The sequence below is a fragment of the Epinephelus lanceolatus genome, chromosome 8, assembly GCF_041903045.1.
Source record: "Epinephelus lanceolatus isolate andai-2023 chromosome 8, ASM4190304v1, whole genome shotgun sequence".
Lineage (NCBI taxonomy): Eukaryota > Metazoa > Chordata > Actinopteri > Perciformes > Serranidae > Epinephelus > Epinephelus lanceolatus.
Genome location: NC_135741.1, coordinates 8,664,127 through 8,685,125, shown reverse-complemented (window position 1 = coordinate 8,685,125; position 20,999 = coordinate 8,664,127). Strand labels below are relative to the sequence as shown.

The 20,999-nt window shown below is 42.4% G+C and overlaps 1 protein-coding gene across 3 annotated transcripts in view; it reads left to right on the top strand.

Moving 5' to 3' along the window:
- Positions 1-1,034: 1,034 nt before the first annotated feature.
- Positions 1,035-20,999, top strand: part of acap3a (ArfGAP with coiled-coil, ankyrin repeat and PH domains 3a) — a 115,685-nt gene continuing 95,720 nt past the window's right edge. For all 3 annotated transcript variants that reach the window (XM_078169799.1, XM_033628897.2, XM_078169798.1), the window contains exon 1: positions 1,035-1,239. In XM_078169799.1, coding sequence (XP_078025925.1) covers positions 1,193-1,239 — 47 coding nt within the window. In that variant the 5' untranslated portion in view covers positions 1,035-1,192. The remainder of the gene's footprint in view (positions 1,240-20,999) is intronic.

The window sequence follows — 20,999 nt, the reverse complement described above, 5'->3', positions numbered from 1 at the left end:
GAGCACCTGGAGAAAACCCACGCTGACACAGGGAGAGCATGTAAACTCTGCACAGAAGTGAACCCTTTTGCTGTGAGGCGACAGTGCAACTACTGTGCCGCACGTATAAAATTGCGTTGCATATTAAAGCAGGCAGATGGAGGTTGTCAGCAAAAGGCCATATCGGTCCGTCTTTACAGGGAGGAAACTTTTCTTTTGCCTTTTTGCAACAACTTATCTTTGTGAAAGTTGTAATATGTTGGATTCATGTTAATGTGCATTGTCAGACATAATTTAATGTTTGTTTTGACAAAAAAAGCTTGCAAAGAACTGTCTAAAAATAATTTGCAGAAACTCCAAGTTGGAGACCTGTTGAAGACCCAGGCCTCAGTGGGAATAATTAAGAAGTTCCCTCTTAAAATCATACCTATTATTCAAAAGTGGATGTCAGGCTCACATGGATGGGTTACTGAACAAGCCCTCTGGTCACAAGCTCAGGGGCCCCCAAGCCTTAACTTGCAAAATGTCATACCAACCATGAAGAGACACAAAACAACTACCAAGTGACGACCAAAAGAGACATGAAATTACCTAAATAACACACAAAATTACCACAGAGACAAAAAATGAGCGACATAACGACCAATAAAGACATGAAATTACCTCAGAGGAACACAAACAACTACAAAGAGACACAAAACCAACACAAAGTCTGTGCATTTTGCTCCTGTGTAGGAGAGGTGATGGGGCCCTTTGCATATCTGTGCCCAGGGGCCTACTGTCTCATAATCCGCCCATGCATGCTCAATGGTAACATCATAATCTAATTTTCTTAACCTGTCCTCATGTGACACCTCTTGGAGTAAAGAGTGCACATTTCTTTTTTAAATAGTGGAGTGTATTAAGTATGAAATAGAATTAAAAAAACAGTTGAAAATGTGAAGTTACAGGCTACAAGCTGTATTTCGGCCGTGGCATGTTAAAAATCCGAGTTTCTCCGGAGCACGTGAACGCAGCAGAGGCTCCAGTACTGGCTGCGGGAGCTCGTGATGATCAGAGCGGGACTGAGAGAGTCAGTGAGCCGCTGCACGAGCAGGAGACAGCGGGAGGACCTGATCACTGTATCGGATACTTAAACATCTCTGCTTTACTCTTCACCCGGGACATGAAACCCGTGTTTTAACCGCGTTTACACTGCACTCTCCAGCCCAAGATGACGGTGGATTTCGAAGAATGTATTAAAGATTCACCCCGGTTTAGGTAAGAACATGAAACTCAGCAACCTCCTCCTGATTTGATCCTTTGAACTGTTGAACGCCACATTTCTCACATGAGACCAATATCTGGTGTTTTTTTTTACATTAATTATCCCGGACAGTGAATGCAACTGTTTCCATGCGTCTCATGTGTCATGTTGCATGTTGGACTTTAATGCCATGATGAAACGGTGTCTGGGTCACAGTCACAGTTTTGGACCATCAGTGTGATGCGTGTGTTCACAGCCTCCAGGTCAGTCATGTCTTACAGTGGGCATGATGATGAGCAATGCAGCCGTATGAGTTGTCACATGGGCTGAGTGGAGATCAAAGTCATCTGTTGGTTCTCACGTTGTCTGATTGTTTCATGCATTTCCTCTTTTGCTGCTATATATTTTATATCTGCATCATTTGAGAGTTAAGATGGTGTCCAGGAGGTCACTGTGATCAGAATACCACAGTCCTAATGTGGCATAAATACAGATAATGCATGGAGATGATTGACTTTCTTGTAAATGAGCTCCTGCCTAAATGATGGAGTTCAGACTGCAGCTGCAATCAATGATTATCCTTCATTATTGATCAGTCAGTTAATTGCCAGCTCTATAAATGTCACAGTCACAATGAAAAATTAACCTCATAAATTCCTAAAGCTCAACATGATGTCTTGTTTTGCCTAACCCCCCAAAATATTCAGTTTACTTGCACATAAGGGGAAAAAAAACTCCTTTACTTTTGCTTTAAATAAAAATTACTTCATTGCCTGATTGATGCATCAGCTCTAGTTCAAACCGTGTCACTCATCATTGGATCAGAGCAAACTGAAGGTTTCCCCCACTCAGCCTGCACCAAAGCCCCTGACCGCCGTGCACCAAGGGTTACATAAATAAGGCAGGAATTTTCTACACCCACATCTGAACCTGGTCCTCTGCTCCCAGCGAGACAAGAGACTCTCAGAGGGGATTTTTTTTTCATACTTGTGCAGCACTGGAAGACCTTAAGAGTAAAAATACCAATGTGACGTTGTCCTATCAGCACTGAAAACAATGAGCGGGTCTCATTTTAAGTTGCAAAACCTTATTTATCATGAGCTGAGATTCATTAATGTCTGTAGACCACACTTTTAGTAATGTTTGTAGTGATTTCAATAAAAAAAGGCACAAAAGTGATGGGATAAAATAACTTTAAATGTAAATAAACTGTATTATAGTCTTATATCTTACACTTTTTCAGCTGCATTTCTGTTTATACACAGTGAAGCAATATTTATTGCAGCCTTGAACCATTTTATGATAATATTTCAAGTGATTATCACTAATATTTGTACTATTTTGGGGCATTTTTCTGTATTTTTTTTTTTTGGTGCCTGGCAACTTTGTGCTTTGTTAATTTGACTAAATGTTAAGTCAGACTTTTAGCTGAGCTTGTGCTGAAAAAAAGGAAACCATGCATGTGCAGTAAGGACCATTTAAAGGTGATAAACAAAGACTGGGTGCATAGGAAGTCTGCAAAAATTAAGCAGAATGAACCTGAACTATTACAGTATCAGATTATTAATTAGGGTGGCATGTTGGTGCAGTGGTTAGCATTGTGGCCTCACAGCAGTTTGCATGTTCTCCCCTTGTCAGCGTGGGTTTTCTCTGAGTACTCCAGCTTCCTCCCACAGTCCAAAGACATGCAGGTTAATTGGTGACTCTAAATTGTCCGTAGGTGTGAATGTGAGTGTGAATGGTTGTCTGTCTCTATGTGTCAGCCCTGTGATAGTCTGTCCAGGGTGTACCCCGCCTCTCGCCCAATGTCAGCTGGGATAGGCTCCAGCCCCCCTGTGACCCCCAACAGGATAAGTGGTTACAGAAAGAAATGATTATTAGATTTACACAGACGCATCAGTGTGGTAAAGCTTGTTTTTACTACTTCAGAATCAGATACATTTAGGTTCAGTCTGGTGGTTCCCTGTTTCTGGGTTCGGTGACTCCAAAGGGCCACATGATCAATGTGAGGGGTTGTGAGATGATTATTGATGAAAGAAGCATGAAAAAGCTTTTGGACTCTTCTTTTGTCTTTGCTGTTTTTGTGTATATATGGAATAATGTTTAGTACATTTAGAGGAAATCACTGGTTGGACCGACAACTCGGACATCTCGGTGAAGATTCTCAGTCATCCAGGTCATGGTCATCACAAGTGCTGTATCGTAGGCAACTGGACTTGCTTGAGTTTCTTGAAGATGTTTTTCGTCTCATCCAAGAGGCACCTTCCGTTCAGAACGACTCGGTGTTGGGGGCAAAATCCCTGCTGGAAAAGCAGCAACGTCTCATTGAAGAACATGCTCTTCTGTGCCACTATCCCCCAGGGTTTCACACTCATTCATTCATTTTCGGCCGCCCACCACATTGATTTTCCATAGCTGGGACTTGACCGTTCATTAGGAGTTCTATTGGAGTATATATACCATTTGGTTATTCATTGCACAGAGCGTACTCTGGGCACAGGCGGAGCAGCAGAACACCAGACACAGGTCTGAAACTTTACCTTCTCCTGCCTCGGCATCAGCTGCTCCTCTCATCCATCTATCTGATCTGATCAACTCTAATCGGATCGACTGATCAATTATCCACCCTGCGACTCAAACTCCAGAAACAGCTGCTGAGGAAATAAAGAACTCATGTAGACCTCCACCTGCACTGCGTTTACTGACTCACAAAAACCTCTAAGAATTTAGAGTGAATACAGAATGACGCAAAGGGACACATTCACAAGAAACAGCAAGTTTGCTAAAAAGCTGCAGGAAACACGGCAATGACTCGCTAAATCACAACCGGTGTTATTGTTTGTTGGTCTTGAACAGTTGTCTGCAGCCTGGCAGGCGTCACGTCCTCCACCATCCGCTCGATTTCTCAAAAAATTCAGCAACTTCACTTCAGAAATGCTGATATGATACGAATAAAACATGCAAATGTATTTGAGGATGCAGAAACGTATAATGCCAACAGACGACATGGCTGGTGTATGCCTCTGAAATGTAGTGGGTCACGTGAAATAGCAATGCTCAAGTAAGTGCCTAAAAAATGTACTTTGAGTAAGTATACTTTTGAGTATAAGTTTGAGTAACTTACTTACTCGTTTTTTCTTTAAGTATAAGACTTGCATTGAAAGAGATTTTACAGCAGTAAAAGGTCCCACCGAGATTGTTTGTTTTCTTGAACTCACACTCGTGACGCCTGTTATCGTCTCACAAAGTTGAGATAGTGAAAAAATGGCAGAAGAGGAGAAGACAATGAAACCATCTTGGTCAGAGGAGGAGAAGATTACACTTCTGGAGGAATACAATCATAGAAAGCGCCAACTACAAAGTAAATTTGATCCCCAAATACCAGGAAACGATTGTAGGAAGTAGCAATGAAAATGAATTCAGTCAAATCTAAGGTGTAAAATTAAAAGTGTGTCCATCAGGTTCTCCTGGTCCCAAGATACTTTTGTGTGTGGTAGTTTCCTTCATTTATCACCATGAACTCGGTGATGTTGCAGTTAAGACAGAGTCAGAGTTACCTTAAGGTTTTTCCCCTTGCTTTGGTTGCTAAGGTCTTTTGTGCAACTGTCTCAGGATTCCTTAAGTGTAAGACAAAGACAAGAATAAAACCATTAATTCTTAAGGGAACAATTTAAGGAAACCTTAAGGAGAAGACTTAAGGGTGTTTTGTGCAACCAATTTTATTTTGAGGGAACCTTAACTAGGACTTTAACTTAAGGTAAAAACTGGGAGTTTAAATCTCTGCTCTCTGAAGTAAATCAAAGACTTCCAGGTCTGGCACCTTAATGACAGCCATCTGGGCCGGAGAAAGGCACATCTCAGGCAGGAAGTGCTGAGTGAAGGGTATTTGCTCTAACCTTCTCCTTCACTGCTTCATATGCTAAGCAGCGAGGCTACAAGCTGCATGCTAAAGAGTCACCCACCTCATTAGTGAGAGCTCCGAGACACTGAATATTTCTTTTTGGTCGATAAAGTTATCTGTTCTTTGACTGGAGGTGTGAATGTGGAACGAAAATACACCCTATCCTCCTCTTTCTCCTCCTCGTATACTGCACTGTGTCGCCGGCCTGAGAGATGCTTCTTTACACTCCACGTTCAGTTATTGTGCACTCTCCTCCAGCTTATGTTAAGAGTCTTTTATGTGCTGCCCAGGGTGTTTAAACGACTAGAAGGGACGCTGAAAGAGGCAAAGTAGACGCATGTTCTTGTAGCCACTGGAGCCTGTAACAGTGTTTTTTCAGGGAGCATTCAAATGGTTTCCTTTGTGGAGCTAAAAGCGGCCCTGTGTTGTGTTATGTAACAACCCTGGAGGTGGATGACTGGAAGGAAGCAGCCGGCCCAGAGTACACGAAAATCAAGGCTTTTCGCTGTGAGGATTGGCATGACCACTCCGCTTCCCACATGTGTAAAATCACGCAGGAAATCAGTTCCTGCACGATTTTACAATTACCTGTCACATGTCCCAGATCTTCTCTGCCTGTTAACTCCAGTTTGCAGCACTTAGCGATTTATCACCGAGTATTCAGAGCAAGACGGAGCTCAGAATAGTAGTAATTAGGTTTTTCTTCTCTTCTTGTAAATCTGCTGTTTAAGCACTCTCTGTCAGAATGATGAATAACCAGTCCTGTCCACATCTCCTGAACAAACTGTATGTATTCACTGTTTGGTCTCCATGGATACTGTGACCCGGACAGATGTGAGATTTGCAACCAGTGATGCTCCACATCTGTTTTGAGAAAGTGGTCTGTGATGATTACACGGCTGCAGGAGCTTGTGGTGTTTGTGTTTGCTCCGGCACAACAGTGGCAACGTTTGAGTTGTTTTCTCCCCACTGACATGTTAATGTGAGGTCACACTCGCACGCTGCTGGAGGATAACATCGAGGCTCAGTCTCTTTTGTTGTAGTTTATGTGATGTATACGCTTTAAATTGGTTGGAATACAGATCACAGTGAGTACTTTATTGATGAAGTCAGTGTCTGCCTTTTGTTTCTCCAGCTAGTTCTACTTTTATACACTAGAAGTTTGGTGATAGTGGCTTTTTGCAGGGTTAGAGATGAACTGTTGTAGCTGCGGAGCTAACCGATAGTTCAGACAGAAGCTCCTTGAGGTTCTCTTTATGTTCCATTTCCATTTTCCTGGCATTTTGTTCATCATTGTGCACCACTTCATTCAATAAAAAAGTCATCAAGGAGGGAAAATAAAGCTCTCCAAGCCAACAAGCATGCTAATGGTCAGTTAGCTTGGCTCGGTCGCTAACGAGTACATTCTCACAGTTTATTCATTAGACGTACTTGTACAGTCGACTCCTGCCTTGTAACTTTCTGCAAACCACTCCTCTTTTATGGGACAGTTAAATTAAAGTAGATGTCACAAGCTCAATCACCTTCCTCTGTTTTGGACTCTCTGGCTCTCCGTCCTCTCAAATGTCAGCACAGAGCCCCCAGAAACAGCGGAAGGCTTTGAAGTGAATTTGAAATAGCGGCCAAACCGTGGAGTCACAACTTTTGAGTCCGTCACATGACGCCATTGGGCCCAAAAAGACTTGTGAAAGAGACATCTGTGAATTAGTGGATACATCTTTTTGAGCATCACAAATCCTGGTGAAATGACTCGTTTCACTTCCAGAATTTGATCCATTTGGTCTGATAACATTTCTTAAGTCTAAATGAGCTGCACAATTAAATCACTGTATCCCCATTCAAGGTAGCAGAAGGCTAAACTGGAGGTTAGCCGCTCAGCTGGTGGAAGTCTCCAGTTTGCTTGCTCTGTGGACCCCAAGATGCAGGAAATCTGGGTAATTTTATACCCTAGAAGTCAAACCTTTCTGGCGTCGTGTGCCACTAAGCAACTTTCATAGGAACGAATGGGGTCCTTCATCGAACACTGTATCCAGGTCTCTTTATACATCTATCACCAGCACTGTCAAGAGAGCTTGTTATCAGTCAACGGCGCAAATTTGCACGTCTAGTTTCACCAAAGTTAAACTCCACACAGATGACGATTTTTTATTCTATTGACAATTAATCGAACCATTATTTTCTCAGTCACTTGATTTCCCAACAAAATGTCTGAAAACATTGAAACATTCTCTGTGTTAATACCCAGAGTCCAAGGTGACGTCTTCAAACTATATGTTTTATGCGACCAACAGTCCAAAAATCTGAAGCTTTTCAGGTTATTATCATTTATGGCAATGAAAAGTATCAAATTCTCATATTTAAGAAGCATTAAACCAGCCAATGTCTGGCTTTTTTGCTTAATAAAATACTAAAATGAATATTTGATTGTCAGAATATTTGTCAAGATTTCCTTTTGATCGATTAATTGACTAATCATGGTGACTCTAGAGAAAAACTGCATGTGGGATGGTCGAAAAGCTTCGACAACATCATCATCAGTGTTTGGATTGTTGTGTATATCTCCAGCACAGATTCAGTATCACCTGCAGCATATTACTGACTTGTTGATTTAAGAGTCATCTGGACCTCTAATGTCTCTCAGACTTGGGAGCTACTTTTATCTCTAGAAAGTTCGGAGTCTTAAAGTTAAGACTTGCACTTTCATAATTAGGAATTTCTGTTAACTTGGGCAGTTTGTAGCTACTTTGCGCCTCATTTTTTTTGTGATGATGGCTCTTGAACCACCATGAATACCTCAAGTGTTTGCGCTGAGCTTGAGAGGATTTTTCATTAACGCCCTTTTTGCTTTTTGGCGTGGTTTTGGCGTCCTCGCTGGCTCGTTCATGTGTCCTAACAGAATATAACTATTGTCCAGAGGACTTCTTGCTTCCGCTGAGAGACAGACTCTTTTCTCTGTGTCTGAATGGCCCGAGGCAGACGGCCCAGATGATCCTTCCCCCCTTCCCATGTGAACAGCTGGGGGGTGGGGGGTGGGGGGGGGGTGGAGAGGCTGAGGCGAGGCTGCCTTCACGGTGATGGGTTTGTCATTGAGTCACAGAGCGGAGAGCCCCGACAGGCTGGGAATCCAAGGCCAGTGACCTGTGGCGCTCAGTGCTTGTGTGTCTCCAGCGTCTGAGAGAGAAGGACTGGATGGATGGAGCTGTGACACAAAGTCAGATGACATGGTGAGGGGGGTGCATGTCAAATTCCAGGAGATGCTGGTATGAAGGAATGCGGAGCATCTGGTGTGATATCGCGCTCTGTGAGAGATGGATTAACTTCACATGTTTAGTGGGAATGTTGGTAAATTAAATTAAGTTTGTAAGTTTTAGAGTTGAATACTGTTTGTACTGCGAAAATACATGCCGAGTATAAAATTAGGGTTGGGTGATGTCACTGAAAATACGACTACACTATAAGTATTAATATTAAATCAGTTAGGACATTCCAATAGAAAACAATGCAATCAAACAAATTTTGTTGCTTACGCTCGCTTGCGTCACATTTAATCTGAAACAGAGTAAGACAATGTGGCTTCACACAAAGTCAGTAGATGATAACACTTTTTCTCCGATAAGATAAGATCCAGACATTCAGGAGGTTTATTCAGACTTATCCACAAAGGTCTTTTCCTCGCCAAAACTAACGGACCAGGTCATTTAAACCACTGGAAACACTGAATAAAGCAGTTTCACGTTACAAACTCTAGGGTTGCTCATTGCAGTTGGGCTTCTTACCACGGTGGCTGACGCAAAACCATGAAAACGCAAATGGCCCTGTCTGGAACCAGTGTCGGTGAAGATTCTCAGTCATCCTGGTCATGGTAATCCTAAGTGCTTTATCGTAGGCAACTGGACTTGCTTGCGGTTCTTGAGGATGTTTCGCATCTCATCCAAAAATCTTCTTTAGTTCAGCTCAGAACTGAGGAAGCTTCTTGGGTGAGAGGCAATACGTCTTCAAGAAACGCAAGCAAGTCCAGAAACTCAATAGACGATAACTCTAGGGCTACAACCAAAAGTTATTTTCATTATCTATTAAACTGCCAGTGATTGTATTTTTGATTTATTATTGGTTGGTAAATTGTGAGAAAAATGGCTATCACAACTTCCTAAAACCAAAAGCGATGTCTTAAATGTCTTATGTCCAACCAACCTTCCAAGAAGCTTCTTGGATGAGAGGCGAAACGTCTCTAAGAAACTCAAGCAAGTCCAGTTGCCTATGATACAGCACTCATGATTATCTGGAGCCAGTGTTTGGCTTGTCTGTTCTTGGTTACTGTAGTAACATGGCGGTGCAACATGGCGATCTCCATAAATGAAGACCTGCTCCCTATGTAGATATAAACAGCTCTTTCTAAGGTAACGAATACACAATGATTCTTATTTTCAGGTTATTATAAAACAAAGAAAATATACTTATTATACTAATTCTGTTTCTGCCAGCATATCCCGCTAAATCCAACACACTGGTCCTTTTAAACTTTCTGGATTATACACATTGCTGTTGTTGAAGTGCTGAAAGTGGCTGCAGTTTTTCCCCCTCACTTTATCCTTATCTGTTTTTGAGTTGTGTTTGAGCTCCTTTATTTTTGCATACTGTGCGTTGTTGAGTGAACTGGAAAGTACCTGACTTATTCTGCATCTGGAGTTTTTTTCTAATATATTTCAAGATGTACTCCCATCTGTTTCCCTCTCTGTGGGACCGGGAAAGGAATTTATAGCAGGATTACATTAGCTTCATGACCACATATTTAATACGTGTTCACTGAGAGGAACTCATTACAAAGGATTCACGTTGGAGTCTGTTCCTGTTCATGTAAACAGAAACACTAATATGTTATACTCATAATGGCACCAAGAACTTCTTAAGTAACATTTGTGTGGAATTCCAGCATCCGGTTCATCTCGGTTCATGAGTGTGACTTTTGGGAGGCTGGTTGATGTTTCTTGTGTTTCTGGAAGATCTGCATCTCCAGCTGCAGGGAGCTGGAAGGGATTTCTACTGACTGGTGAGGTCTTGTTGCTTCTGCTCTATTTCAGACTGACCTCTTTCCATCTTGAATGTGTGTCAGTAGCCCTTCTGTTCAGCCAAGAGTACTACGCCCAACAACACTGTTGGCCAGTTAAGGCGTGGGAGGACGGGGGACGCAGCTTTGTTGATATCCAGCTGGTTTCCGTCACATCCATCTCGTCATGCAGCTGATATCGTAACTTAAAAGCAAATGTGGTCCAAATCCAATTTTTTTCGCTCTCCTGTGACACAGATTGGATTTTTTTTAGATTAGTGTGGACGCAGGAATCCAATTTTTTCCAACAACATCTGGCCATTTTCATATGTGGTCCTAAATCAGACACACATTGGATCACTGGCCATACGATCGCTGTGAGAACGCTTAGGCTATATCGGATGGGATTGAGGTGTGTTTTACCCATACATCCATGGTTTTAAGGGGTGGCGGAAATAATCGATTCTCAGATGCATCATGACGCAGATGTGGATGATTCAATATCCATTCACAAATGTCACTAATCTTAATGTTGATTAATAACATGGTGTTGACAGATTGAAAGAGTTCAACTGCAAGACCAATGCAGCACCTGGACCGTCTACAGCGTGGACACGCTAGAGTTAACTTGTTTTTCATTTTCACACAGGGCTTTAATTTAATGTTTAAATAGCTACACTTGCAAGACGAACGTGAAGTATATTTGGAATATTTTCTACAGCATCACCCAGAGATTAACATGAACAGAGCGGAGCAGTGATCATCATAATGTAAACAAACAAGACCGGCTAACCAACATACGCCGCAGCGGTTAACAACATAAACCAGCTCTGTGGTGAAAAAGTAACTCCTGCTCAGTCTGTTTTACCCAAAAACCCCAGCACCCACTCAGCATCTTGGCTTCTCCGGCGGTGACAGGTGGCAGAAAGGCTGCTTTCCACTACTGAAGACGTACAGGGCCACAGAGCACACCGCCTCCCCCTTATTTTGTTATACTCATACAGACAGGAGACTGTGAGGTGTTTATAAATTGATTATTCCATCGAAAAAATGCAGTTAACTTTTTAAAATACAATGATTTATTATTCAACAGTTTGTGAACTGCATACTATTTCCAGTGTAATATTACAGTATGCACCACAGCAGCATAAATATCCCACAGTGCATCAGTGTGAGCAACCGCAGATGGACACAATCCGACTGCCACCTCCTGTTTTAAAAGCTACAGTATGGAGGCATTTTGGCTTTTAACACGTTAAAAGGAAAGGGACCTGGACTGATTTATCTGTTTGTTTAATCATGGGTCAAGTAGTCACACAGTAAGAAAAATAAATCATGTAAAGAAATCAAACATTTTGATGCATCAATAATTGTTTTCTAATCAAATAATGGCCCTTTGAATTGTACTCAAATCAAATTGTGATGAGCCTGGAGATTCCCATTCTTCATGGTTTTTCCACGTCATACTTCAATGTGCAGGCACAGATTACTCACCGTGCACTGCTGGAGCGGTCTGTGGAAACCACAGAAGGCTGCTGTTAGCGTACCGCTGCCCCAGTCACTAGCCAATAGAGCCTGACTGCCAGACACTTTCTGACGGGGACAGCTCACCTACATGCCATGACAGCAGTGTCGTGAGGCACCAAAAGAAATACTAGAATGTGGCCATAGACATTCGGGGGCAGCAGTGGCTCAGTCCATAGAGTCTTAGGTTGGAAACTGGAGGGTCGCCAGTCAAGTCCCGGTTCGGACCAAATATGGAGCATGGACTGGTAGCTGGAGAGGTAAGAATTTGCCTTCTGGGCACTGCTGCTAAGGTTCCCTTGAGCAAGGCACTGAACCTGCAACTTCTCTGGGTCCCCGTCCATTTAATGCAGGGCGTCTTTGTGCATGTGTATTTTGGGCCTGTGTGTATGATAGCAGAGTGAAAAAAAATTTGATATCCGAGGCATTTCAGGGCACAGATCCGTTCACAGTGACGTCAGATACAGGTCACTTCATACATGAATATGAACAGTCCGGACAGAAAGATCGGATCTGGGGAAATAATCAGAATGGAGCATTAAGCCCTGTAATGTGAACGCAGCCATATTGACAATAAACTATCAATCCTGTGTGTTGTCGGGCTGTAATTTAATGACGTCTGTATTCAATGCATTAAACTCTACTACCATCGCCCCCACGCTTGTTTTAATTTTAGCGCATGTTCTTGATTTTAATGAGCGAGAAAAGCTCAGTGGCGCTGGCCCACGGGCATTTCCACCATCCTGTTAAGGGGCGTCAGTGAGCTCTGTGCCCCGCAGCTAACAACTCCAGGTAATGAAAGTGACAGGGATTAAAGCAGCAGCGTGTAGTTTGATGGCCGCACGTCTTTAATCAGGGATTGGCCCAGATTCCTCCGCTCAATCCCTGCGGACAGCAAAGGTGTCACACCTGGAGGATTAACCTCAAATTTGGTGTCATCCTGATGGACGGCAAACAGATCTAATGATACACAGGGCAATATGATTTCTTAATCACAGCGTCGTTGCCCTCCTGCTGGGGAGGCGCAGCGCCATTAGCCGGAGATGCTTTCATCTTTTTAAAATGAGAGCAGATGAAGGGCTTTTGCCAGTTGGAGCCTCGGAGCTCACCAGGCTCCAAAAGCATGTAGGGCAGCTGCACATACAGTACAGGCCAAAAGTTTGGACACACCTTCTCATTCAATGCGTTTTCTTTATTTTCATGACTATTTACATTGTAGATTCTCACTGAAGGCATCAAAACTGTGAATGAACACATGTGGAGTTATGTACTTAACAAAAAAAGGTGAAATAACTGAAAACATGTTTTATATTCTAGTTTCTTCAAAATAGCCACCCTTTGCTCTGATTACTGCTTTGCACACTCTTGGCATTCTCTCCATGAGCTTCAACAGGTAGTCACCTGAAATGGTTTTCCAACAGTCTTGAAGGAGTTCCCAGAGGTGTTTAGCACTTGTTGGCCCCTTTGCCTTCACTCTGCGGTCCAGCTCACCCCAAACCATCTCGATTGGGTTCAGGTCCAGTGACTGTGGAGGCCAGGTCATCTGCCGCAGCACTCCATCACTCTCCTTCTTGGTCAAATAGCCCTTACACAGCCTGGAGGTGTGTTTGGGGTCATTGTCCTGTTGAAAAATAAATGATCGTCCAACTAAACGCAAACCGGATGGGATGGCATGTCGCTGCAGGATGCTGTTGTAGCCATGCTGGTTCAGTGTGCCTTCAATTTTGAATAAATCCCCAACAGTGTCACCAGCAAAACACCCCCACACCATCACACCTCCTCCTCCATGCTTCACAGTGGGAACCAGGCATGTGGAATCCATCCGTTCACCTTTTCTGCGTCTCACAAAGACACGGCGGTTGGAACCAAAGATCTCAAATTTGGACTCATCAGACCAAAGCACAGATTTCCACTGGTCTAATGTCCATTCCTTGTGTTTCTTGGCCCAAACAAATCTCTTCTGCTTGTTGCCTCTCCTTAGCAGTGGTTTCCTAGCAGCTATTTGACCATGAAGGCCTGATTGGCGCAGTCTCCTCTTAACAGTTGTTCTAGAGATGGGTCTGCTGCTAGAACTCTGTGTGGCATTCATCTGGTCTCTGATCTGAGCTGCTGTTAACTTGCCATTTCTGAGGCTGGTGACTCGGATGAACTTATCCTCAGAAGCAGAGGTGACTCTTGGTCTTCCTTTCCTGGGTCGGTCCTCATGTGTGCCAGTTTCGTTGTAGCGCTTGATGGTTTTTGCGACTCCACTTGGGGACACATTTAAAGTTTTTGCAATTTTCCGGACTGACTGACCTTCATTTCTTAAAGTAATGATGGCCACTCGTTTTTCTTTAGTTAGCTGATTGGTTCTTGCCATAATATGAATTTTAACAGTTGTCCAATAGGGCTGTCGGCTGTGTATTAACCTGACTTCTGCACAACACAACTGATGGTCCCAACCCCATTGATAAAGCAAGAAATTCCACTAATTAACCCTGATAAGGCACACCTGTGAAGTGGAAAACCATTTCAGGTGACTACCTCTTGAAGCTCATGGAGAGAATGCCAAGAGTGTGCAAAGCAGTAATCAGAGCAAAGGGTGGATATTTTGAAGAAACTAGAATATAAAACATGTTTTCAGTTATTTCACCTTTTTTTGTTAAGTACATAACTCCACATGTGTTCATTCATAGTTTTGATGCCTTCAGTGAGAATCTACAATGTAAATAGTCATGAAAATAAAGAAAACGCATTGAATGAGAAGGTGTGTCCAAACTTTTGGCCTGTACTGTAGATTATCAGGGTGTTTGAAGGGATGTACACTCAGATGCCAGTTTATTAGGTACACCTAAAACCAATGCAGTCTAATGTGACAGTGTTGCAGTAAATCCTCCATGAAGGTTGTAATGTTCAGTTTCTGTTTAAACTGTTAAACTGTTGATGCAGCTTAATGATCATTTTGGAGAATGTAGCTTCTTTTATTTAGCCTACCCTCATTGATATAATTTGGGTGGACAAAATTATAGAAACACCTGTCAGCAGGGTTTACTTGTTTCTGTCAAAACAGCATCATTGAGCAACATGTAATACAGGTCTCTCCCTCTCCTCTCTCGCCGTGTGCACACGGGAGTCGGTGTCGTCAAGTGATTTTGTCATAAACCTTTGGTAATGTAAACCTACGCGACAAAAAGCTCCATATATGTGAATGTGTGATAGTTGTGGTATCATAACAGCCTGTCACAGGTTACAGCGTGATGATTAGAGGAGAAATGGCAGAGCATAAAGGTCCAGGTGGAAAAAAAAACAACTCAATCACTCTGAGTTACTGCTGTTGTTCACAAACTAAAGAAATGAGAGATCATTTTTGTTTATTTTTTACTGAATATTTGAAGCAAGCTGTAAAACTATATCACTCATTTTGTTACAATTTTCTGTTCTTAAATTAATTATAGTTTATTTTAATAATTTGTCATATTGTTAAGAATATCGTTATCACAAAAATATCACCTGAGATATCATGATATTACCCACCCCCAGTATGTAATATAGCCTATGCTTACATTCCTCTGATTTTATCATCTGAAATCCTTGTTAATGTAGTGTTTCTGTATAAATTTAATTTGCTTTTTTTTGTTTTTATGCTTTTGGCCTTCCCGTGGCAACCCGTGTTCTAACACCCCAATGCTGTGAATTGTGGGTTGTTATCTCAAGGCAAAGTCTGCAGAAATGTGCACATATGTAAAGTGTACATAAAAGAAAACATCTGCGAGTGAGAGCTCTCATGCACTTGATGATTTGACAGTGGGACATCCTAAATCTCTCACACAGTTAACGTGAACATGCTTCAAAGTCTGTGAGTTCCTGAGTGTGGAGACTGGGACTGGGCCCATGTCTTTGCAACAAACTCAAAGTGCAGTGTGCAACAGAAGTTCAAACCCTGGCCAGTCATGGCTTGACGTGAGTGGGAATGTCAGATTGTCAGTTTTGGAAAGTTACAGAAGCTCCCTGTCGTCCTACGTCAGAAAGTGTGCGTGTGTTTATGTGGGGGGGGACTTCTTATGAACTGATGAAGTATACTTGCAGTTGAAACATTCAGTCATTTCATTGGTAGCAGCAATGATTTCCCAACAAAACAATGACTGTGTCCAAAATCACTCCCTTGTTTTACTCATTGCTCCCTAGAGAAACAAACACTCAGTAGTTTAGTTGATTGTGAGAAGAAAATTGAAATCGCAGACACTTATGAATCATTGTCATGTTGCGTCATCACTGCCAAGTGCAGAGTTACACAACTGTTACTTTTGCATCTATAAAATGTGGCACATTATATTATGGGATTGTTAGCAAATAGGTTTACATATAGGTAATGAACCCACCATGGACACTTGCATAGATGGAAGTGAGTGTGTATAAGTGTCTCAGAATTCCGACACTCTTCTATATAGTGCACTGTTTAGTAAATGAGGAGTGATTTTGGACGATGCCTATATGTCGGAAAATGATCATAGGTCGGATGTTTTGAAATGGGGTTTCCAATATCCTAATATCTAAGAGGGATGGGCAAAGACAGGAAGGGAAACACCCAAACTGCTTTCCCTTTCCATCAGATGGTCTGTTCCAACGAGGATGCCACTAACTGCTTAAGTTCCCCATCTATGCACTTGTCAAAGCCAGACTCAGTTGAGGAAAACAGTAATTTAGGCTTCCTGAACACAGGAGCTGCTGCTCTACTGCTGTCTTGATCAGTAAGCTTTTTTGTGTCATTGTGTGACTTTGTTGAATCTGAACAAACCCATTTAAACACCAAAATCACACAATAACTCAAACAAGCTAACTGATAGAGGCTGCAGTAGACCAGCAGCTCCTGTGTGCAGTGATCTTAAATTACTGTTTTTCTCAATGGGGTCTGGCATGAAGATATAACAGCTTCAGAAATCAATTTCTGACAGTAAGGTAAAACACTATTCTTCACTATTCTAAATATAGCGTACACAACTGTTGTTGATTTTTTTGGGTGTGGCTTTTTTAAGTGTCTAAAACATGTATTGTAGCTGCCCCCCTCCACAGCAGCACACTGTTTAGCCTCCGTATCGGCACTTCAGCCTGCCTCTCCAAATTTGGGGCATACCAACTGACATCCACTGTATGTAATACACTGACTATGAACAAGTACGTCATAGAACCCAACTACAAAAGATGCGAACTATCCTTTATAAGCCAAGCCCTAGTGATAATTAAGCGTAGTAATAAAGAGAGTTATACTTCCCTTTCGAAAGTCAAAAACAGCCAACTTGATTAGATTATTTATCTTGAGACGCATTCACATTGGCGCTATTTGGTCCGCTTGAAACGAACCCTGATCCGCTTCCACGGATAGTTCGGTTCATTTGGAGTGGTGTGAACACTCATCAAACTCTGGTGCGGACCAAACGAGCGAACCCTGGTTTGCTTGAAAACTGAGGGTCTCGATTCACTTGCAAGTGAACCCTGGTGCGGTTCGCTTACAGTGGGAAATGCAAACGGACTATCCGGCGAACCAAAAAGAGAAAGTGAACCAAAGAGAGGAAGTGACATAGAGCGCATTGCATTTTAGTGTTTGGTGTTTTGTGGTGACCAAGCAGGCTGAAGGGGATGGATTTCCATTTTCGGTCCTGTCCAATCGATTAGCCGGGTTTTCTTCTTCCTCATGCTTTTTTTTTTCATCTTGGTCAGTGGTCGTTTCGGGCAGTACCGCCATTAAAGGAGCAGTTGTAACTGCGTGATGTTGTCCAGGTGGTTTGGTCCGCTTTAAAAAGTACAGTGTGAAATTGAACCGAAGCAAATGAAGATGTCAAATATTTCGGCATTCCCCACCCAATCGAACCGAGTCCCCGGACTATCCTGGTGTGAACGCGCCCTGAGGTTGTAGACATGGCAGAACAAGTTCACATGCTGTCAACCATGAGTTCTGGAACATTTGAATTGTTTTATACAGTGCTGCGTACAGTATTATACTGTGTCTGTACGTTCTGTATCCAGGAAGTTAATTGATGAAATTTGTAAATGCAGATTAATCCCTGGCGAGATGCTTTGGGATGCAGGGATGATGTCATCCCTCAGTCCTTTGTATTGAAGGAGGCGGAATCACCGCATGAGCCCCGGCTGTCCCTCTCATTTCATTTTAATGAATGGCAAGACGTTTCACACACTGCTCACACAAAGAGCCATGAAAAGCAGGGTGCTGCATGCTGAATGCTGCTAATCTGCTTCTGTCGGACATCCTGAGAGGTGACAAAGACCTCAATCAGTCAGCGCACAACCGGTGAGAGTGTGAACTGATTATTAAGTGTGCTGAAATCTAATAGCCAAAGCGCCTCAATTCCCCCGGTCTCTTTTTCAAATCAGCCATCCGGGGTTGCCACAGGTTGTGCATGCTGGGCCGCAGACATTGAGTCAGCACTATGGCAACATCCTGAGCCCTAAATGACAGATGAGTTGTAGTAAATTGGCATTAGTATTCCTATCACAAGCCATGGTGAATGAGACCAGCAATGACTAATGCGAGGCAGGGGAGTTAGAAAACAAGAGCCAGGCCAGTGAGTGCAGTATCACACACACACTGAGCAGATTTTTAACGCTGATAATCCAAGCCTTTTGGTCTTACTTCACAGTACGGGTGAACAAAATCGCTCACAACTCTGCATTTGTTTTCCCTAGCAGATTGGATTATGGTAATGGAGACGAAACATCTGATCTTAATTCTGCATGGCGGTAGATATCAGATGTCTCAGACTGTTTGGAGGAGAAAATCCACTTTCCCCTTGATATTTAAGAGGAGAATGGCTCCAATTCGCCCCAGAGACAGGCCTGGTGGTGTGTTTTGTTAAGACAGAAACACACAGAAACATGAGAGAGATGCTGGAATATGTTGTATGAGAGAAGAGCTAACAACAGGTTGCAGGAATCCTTCATATTTGGATTAGTATCATCTGTGCACCTTCAACCCTTTCTGACCCCGAACGGAGGGAGTTAAGCCTCGGCTGCAACGTGACTCCACAGAGGGCTGTGAAATGGGCCATAATTTTGAGTTAATATAAATAGTCTGACTAATGTTTCTGGTGGATTATCCATATTATGAAGTAGAGCTGTCAGATGTACTGCAGGAAAGGCTTGCATAATACGACCGGACAGCAGTGCAGTCGCTCTCTTCCTCTTGACTCTGATCAATTTTATGTTGTTTTCACATCATGTTAACCAAATAGCTAGACATTTTCTCTCTGGTGGAGAGTTAGATAATAAGATCTATCCAGTCTTAAACTAGTGACGGACCAGAAATGTACAACATTTTTTGCCAGCATTAAATGTCAAACAAAAGGCAGAGACTGTATCGTATAAAGTTGCTGTGAGCAGTAAATTCACCTCTTCTAAGCGAAAGGCGGAGGATATTGCTATCTCAGAGTCTAACCGGTCAGAGCCTCTCTTCCTGCAAGTAGCTGCCTGTTTCTACTTGACTCGTTGCAAGTCTTTGGTCTGAATTGAGCTTAATGAGATGAATCTTCAACTTTAAGGGGGCAATCCTAATTCTTTCTAATGGCCAACAGGGGCAAAGAAGTACAATTGTATGGAGGTCTGTGAGAAAATTACCCTACTAGGGTTGCCCCCTGATTATCGGAGATTTGAATAATCAGTCGGAGACTCCTCAGCTGACTGAGATTGCATGAAATACAAACTATTTTTTTTTTATGTCATTAAGTGTGCATTGTACTTCTGGGGATGTTTTGGCCCCCAGATTTAGTGAGTGTTCTTTGCTTTTATGCTGCTCTGAGTACAGGCAGCTGCAGACCCAGACACAGGGTGAGCCTGAATGAGATGGAGGTAGCTGCCTAGGCCTGTCGCGACATGCGATAAGTCGGTTAATTGCACGGTAAATTAAAAAGGAGACGGTAACTTTTCCGGCCGCAATTAATTGCCATATTCTCTCCACCAAAGAGACTGGATGACAAGAGCGTTCACTGCCGTTCATCATCTGGCAGCCAGGTGAGTTGGTTCATTAGCGTAATGAACGGAGGGAAAGCTCTTGTCATCGAGTGTCTTTGTCTCAGTGGGGAAGGCGGGGCTATGAGCTATACACACACACACACACAGTGCGATCTTCGTGAGGGGGAGACGAGTTGAGCGTCAGAGGAAGACATGGAACTGGTTCCTAAACCAAATGCCACAGCCCCTGCGTAGGAGTGTTTTGGATTTAAACCAAATGACAGAGGGGAGCCCAGGAATTTGGACGAGCTGGTGTGCCGGGTTTGTTCTAAAACCATCTCAACAAAAAGAGGGAATACGACCAACTTAACTGCACACCTGAGAATGAGAGACTGGCAGTCTATTTTTTGTATTTATTTATTTATTTTGGTATTTTTACGTGTTATTTCGGATATTTAAATTTTCTTTTTTGCATTCCTAAATATTCTTGTTCATTTCTCTTTAAAAGGGTGTACGTGCATCAATATGCCTTTATTATCATTATATAAGTTTAAAAAATGGTCTAAAAACAGCAAAATTACAACAATAATAAAAATGGTCTTAAAAGCACAATATTACACACTATTATTGCTTATCGCGATAATTTCTGAAGCAATTAATTGCCCAGCAAAATCTGTTATTGTGTCACTGTCACATTAAACATCCAGCTGAATGAACAGGTCATCAAATATTTAAATAAAATAAATAAATAAATAAATATTTAAATATTTATCTGTTTAGCTCGCCTCTGGCCCGCCTATATCAGATACACCAATGTGATTGGTGCAGCTCGGCTCCAACGGCATGGGTTAGGAGCATCATTACTGATTGCCAGAGTGACTCGCTGAGCAAATTCAAATTGTGCTCTCACAAGAAGATTTCCAGGGTACCACAGCTCTACCTTAACGTCCAAAATGATCAACTTGGGCTCTGAAAAAACAAGATGGTGGCAACCAATATGCCATACTTGAGACTTCAGAACAGTAGTCCACAGTCCAATGGGTGACGTCATGATGGATTCGTCCTCATCTTTTGCACAGTGTTTGGTTTCAGACAAAATGCAAAGGCACTTGTGATTGTAAAGTCAGTGGAAAGACTCGATTAGATGCAAAGTACTTTATGAATCTGTTTCATAAATGTACAAAGAGAAAAAGGAGAAAGACTGGACGGAAATAACAGAAACAACAGGAGTTTGTGGAGTTCAGTCAGCGGCTGAGCTGAACACAAATGCAGAGATCTGTACAACCACTAAATTGGCTGTTTTTTGACGAATCAACACAGACTGCACAAACACATTTAGTGGACAGAAATGGGAATCTTCTTGCCAA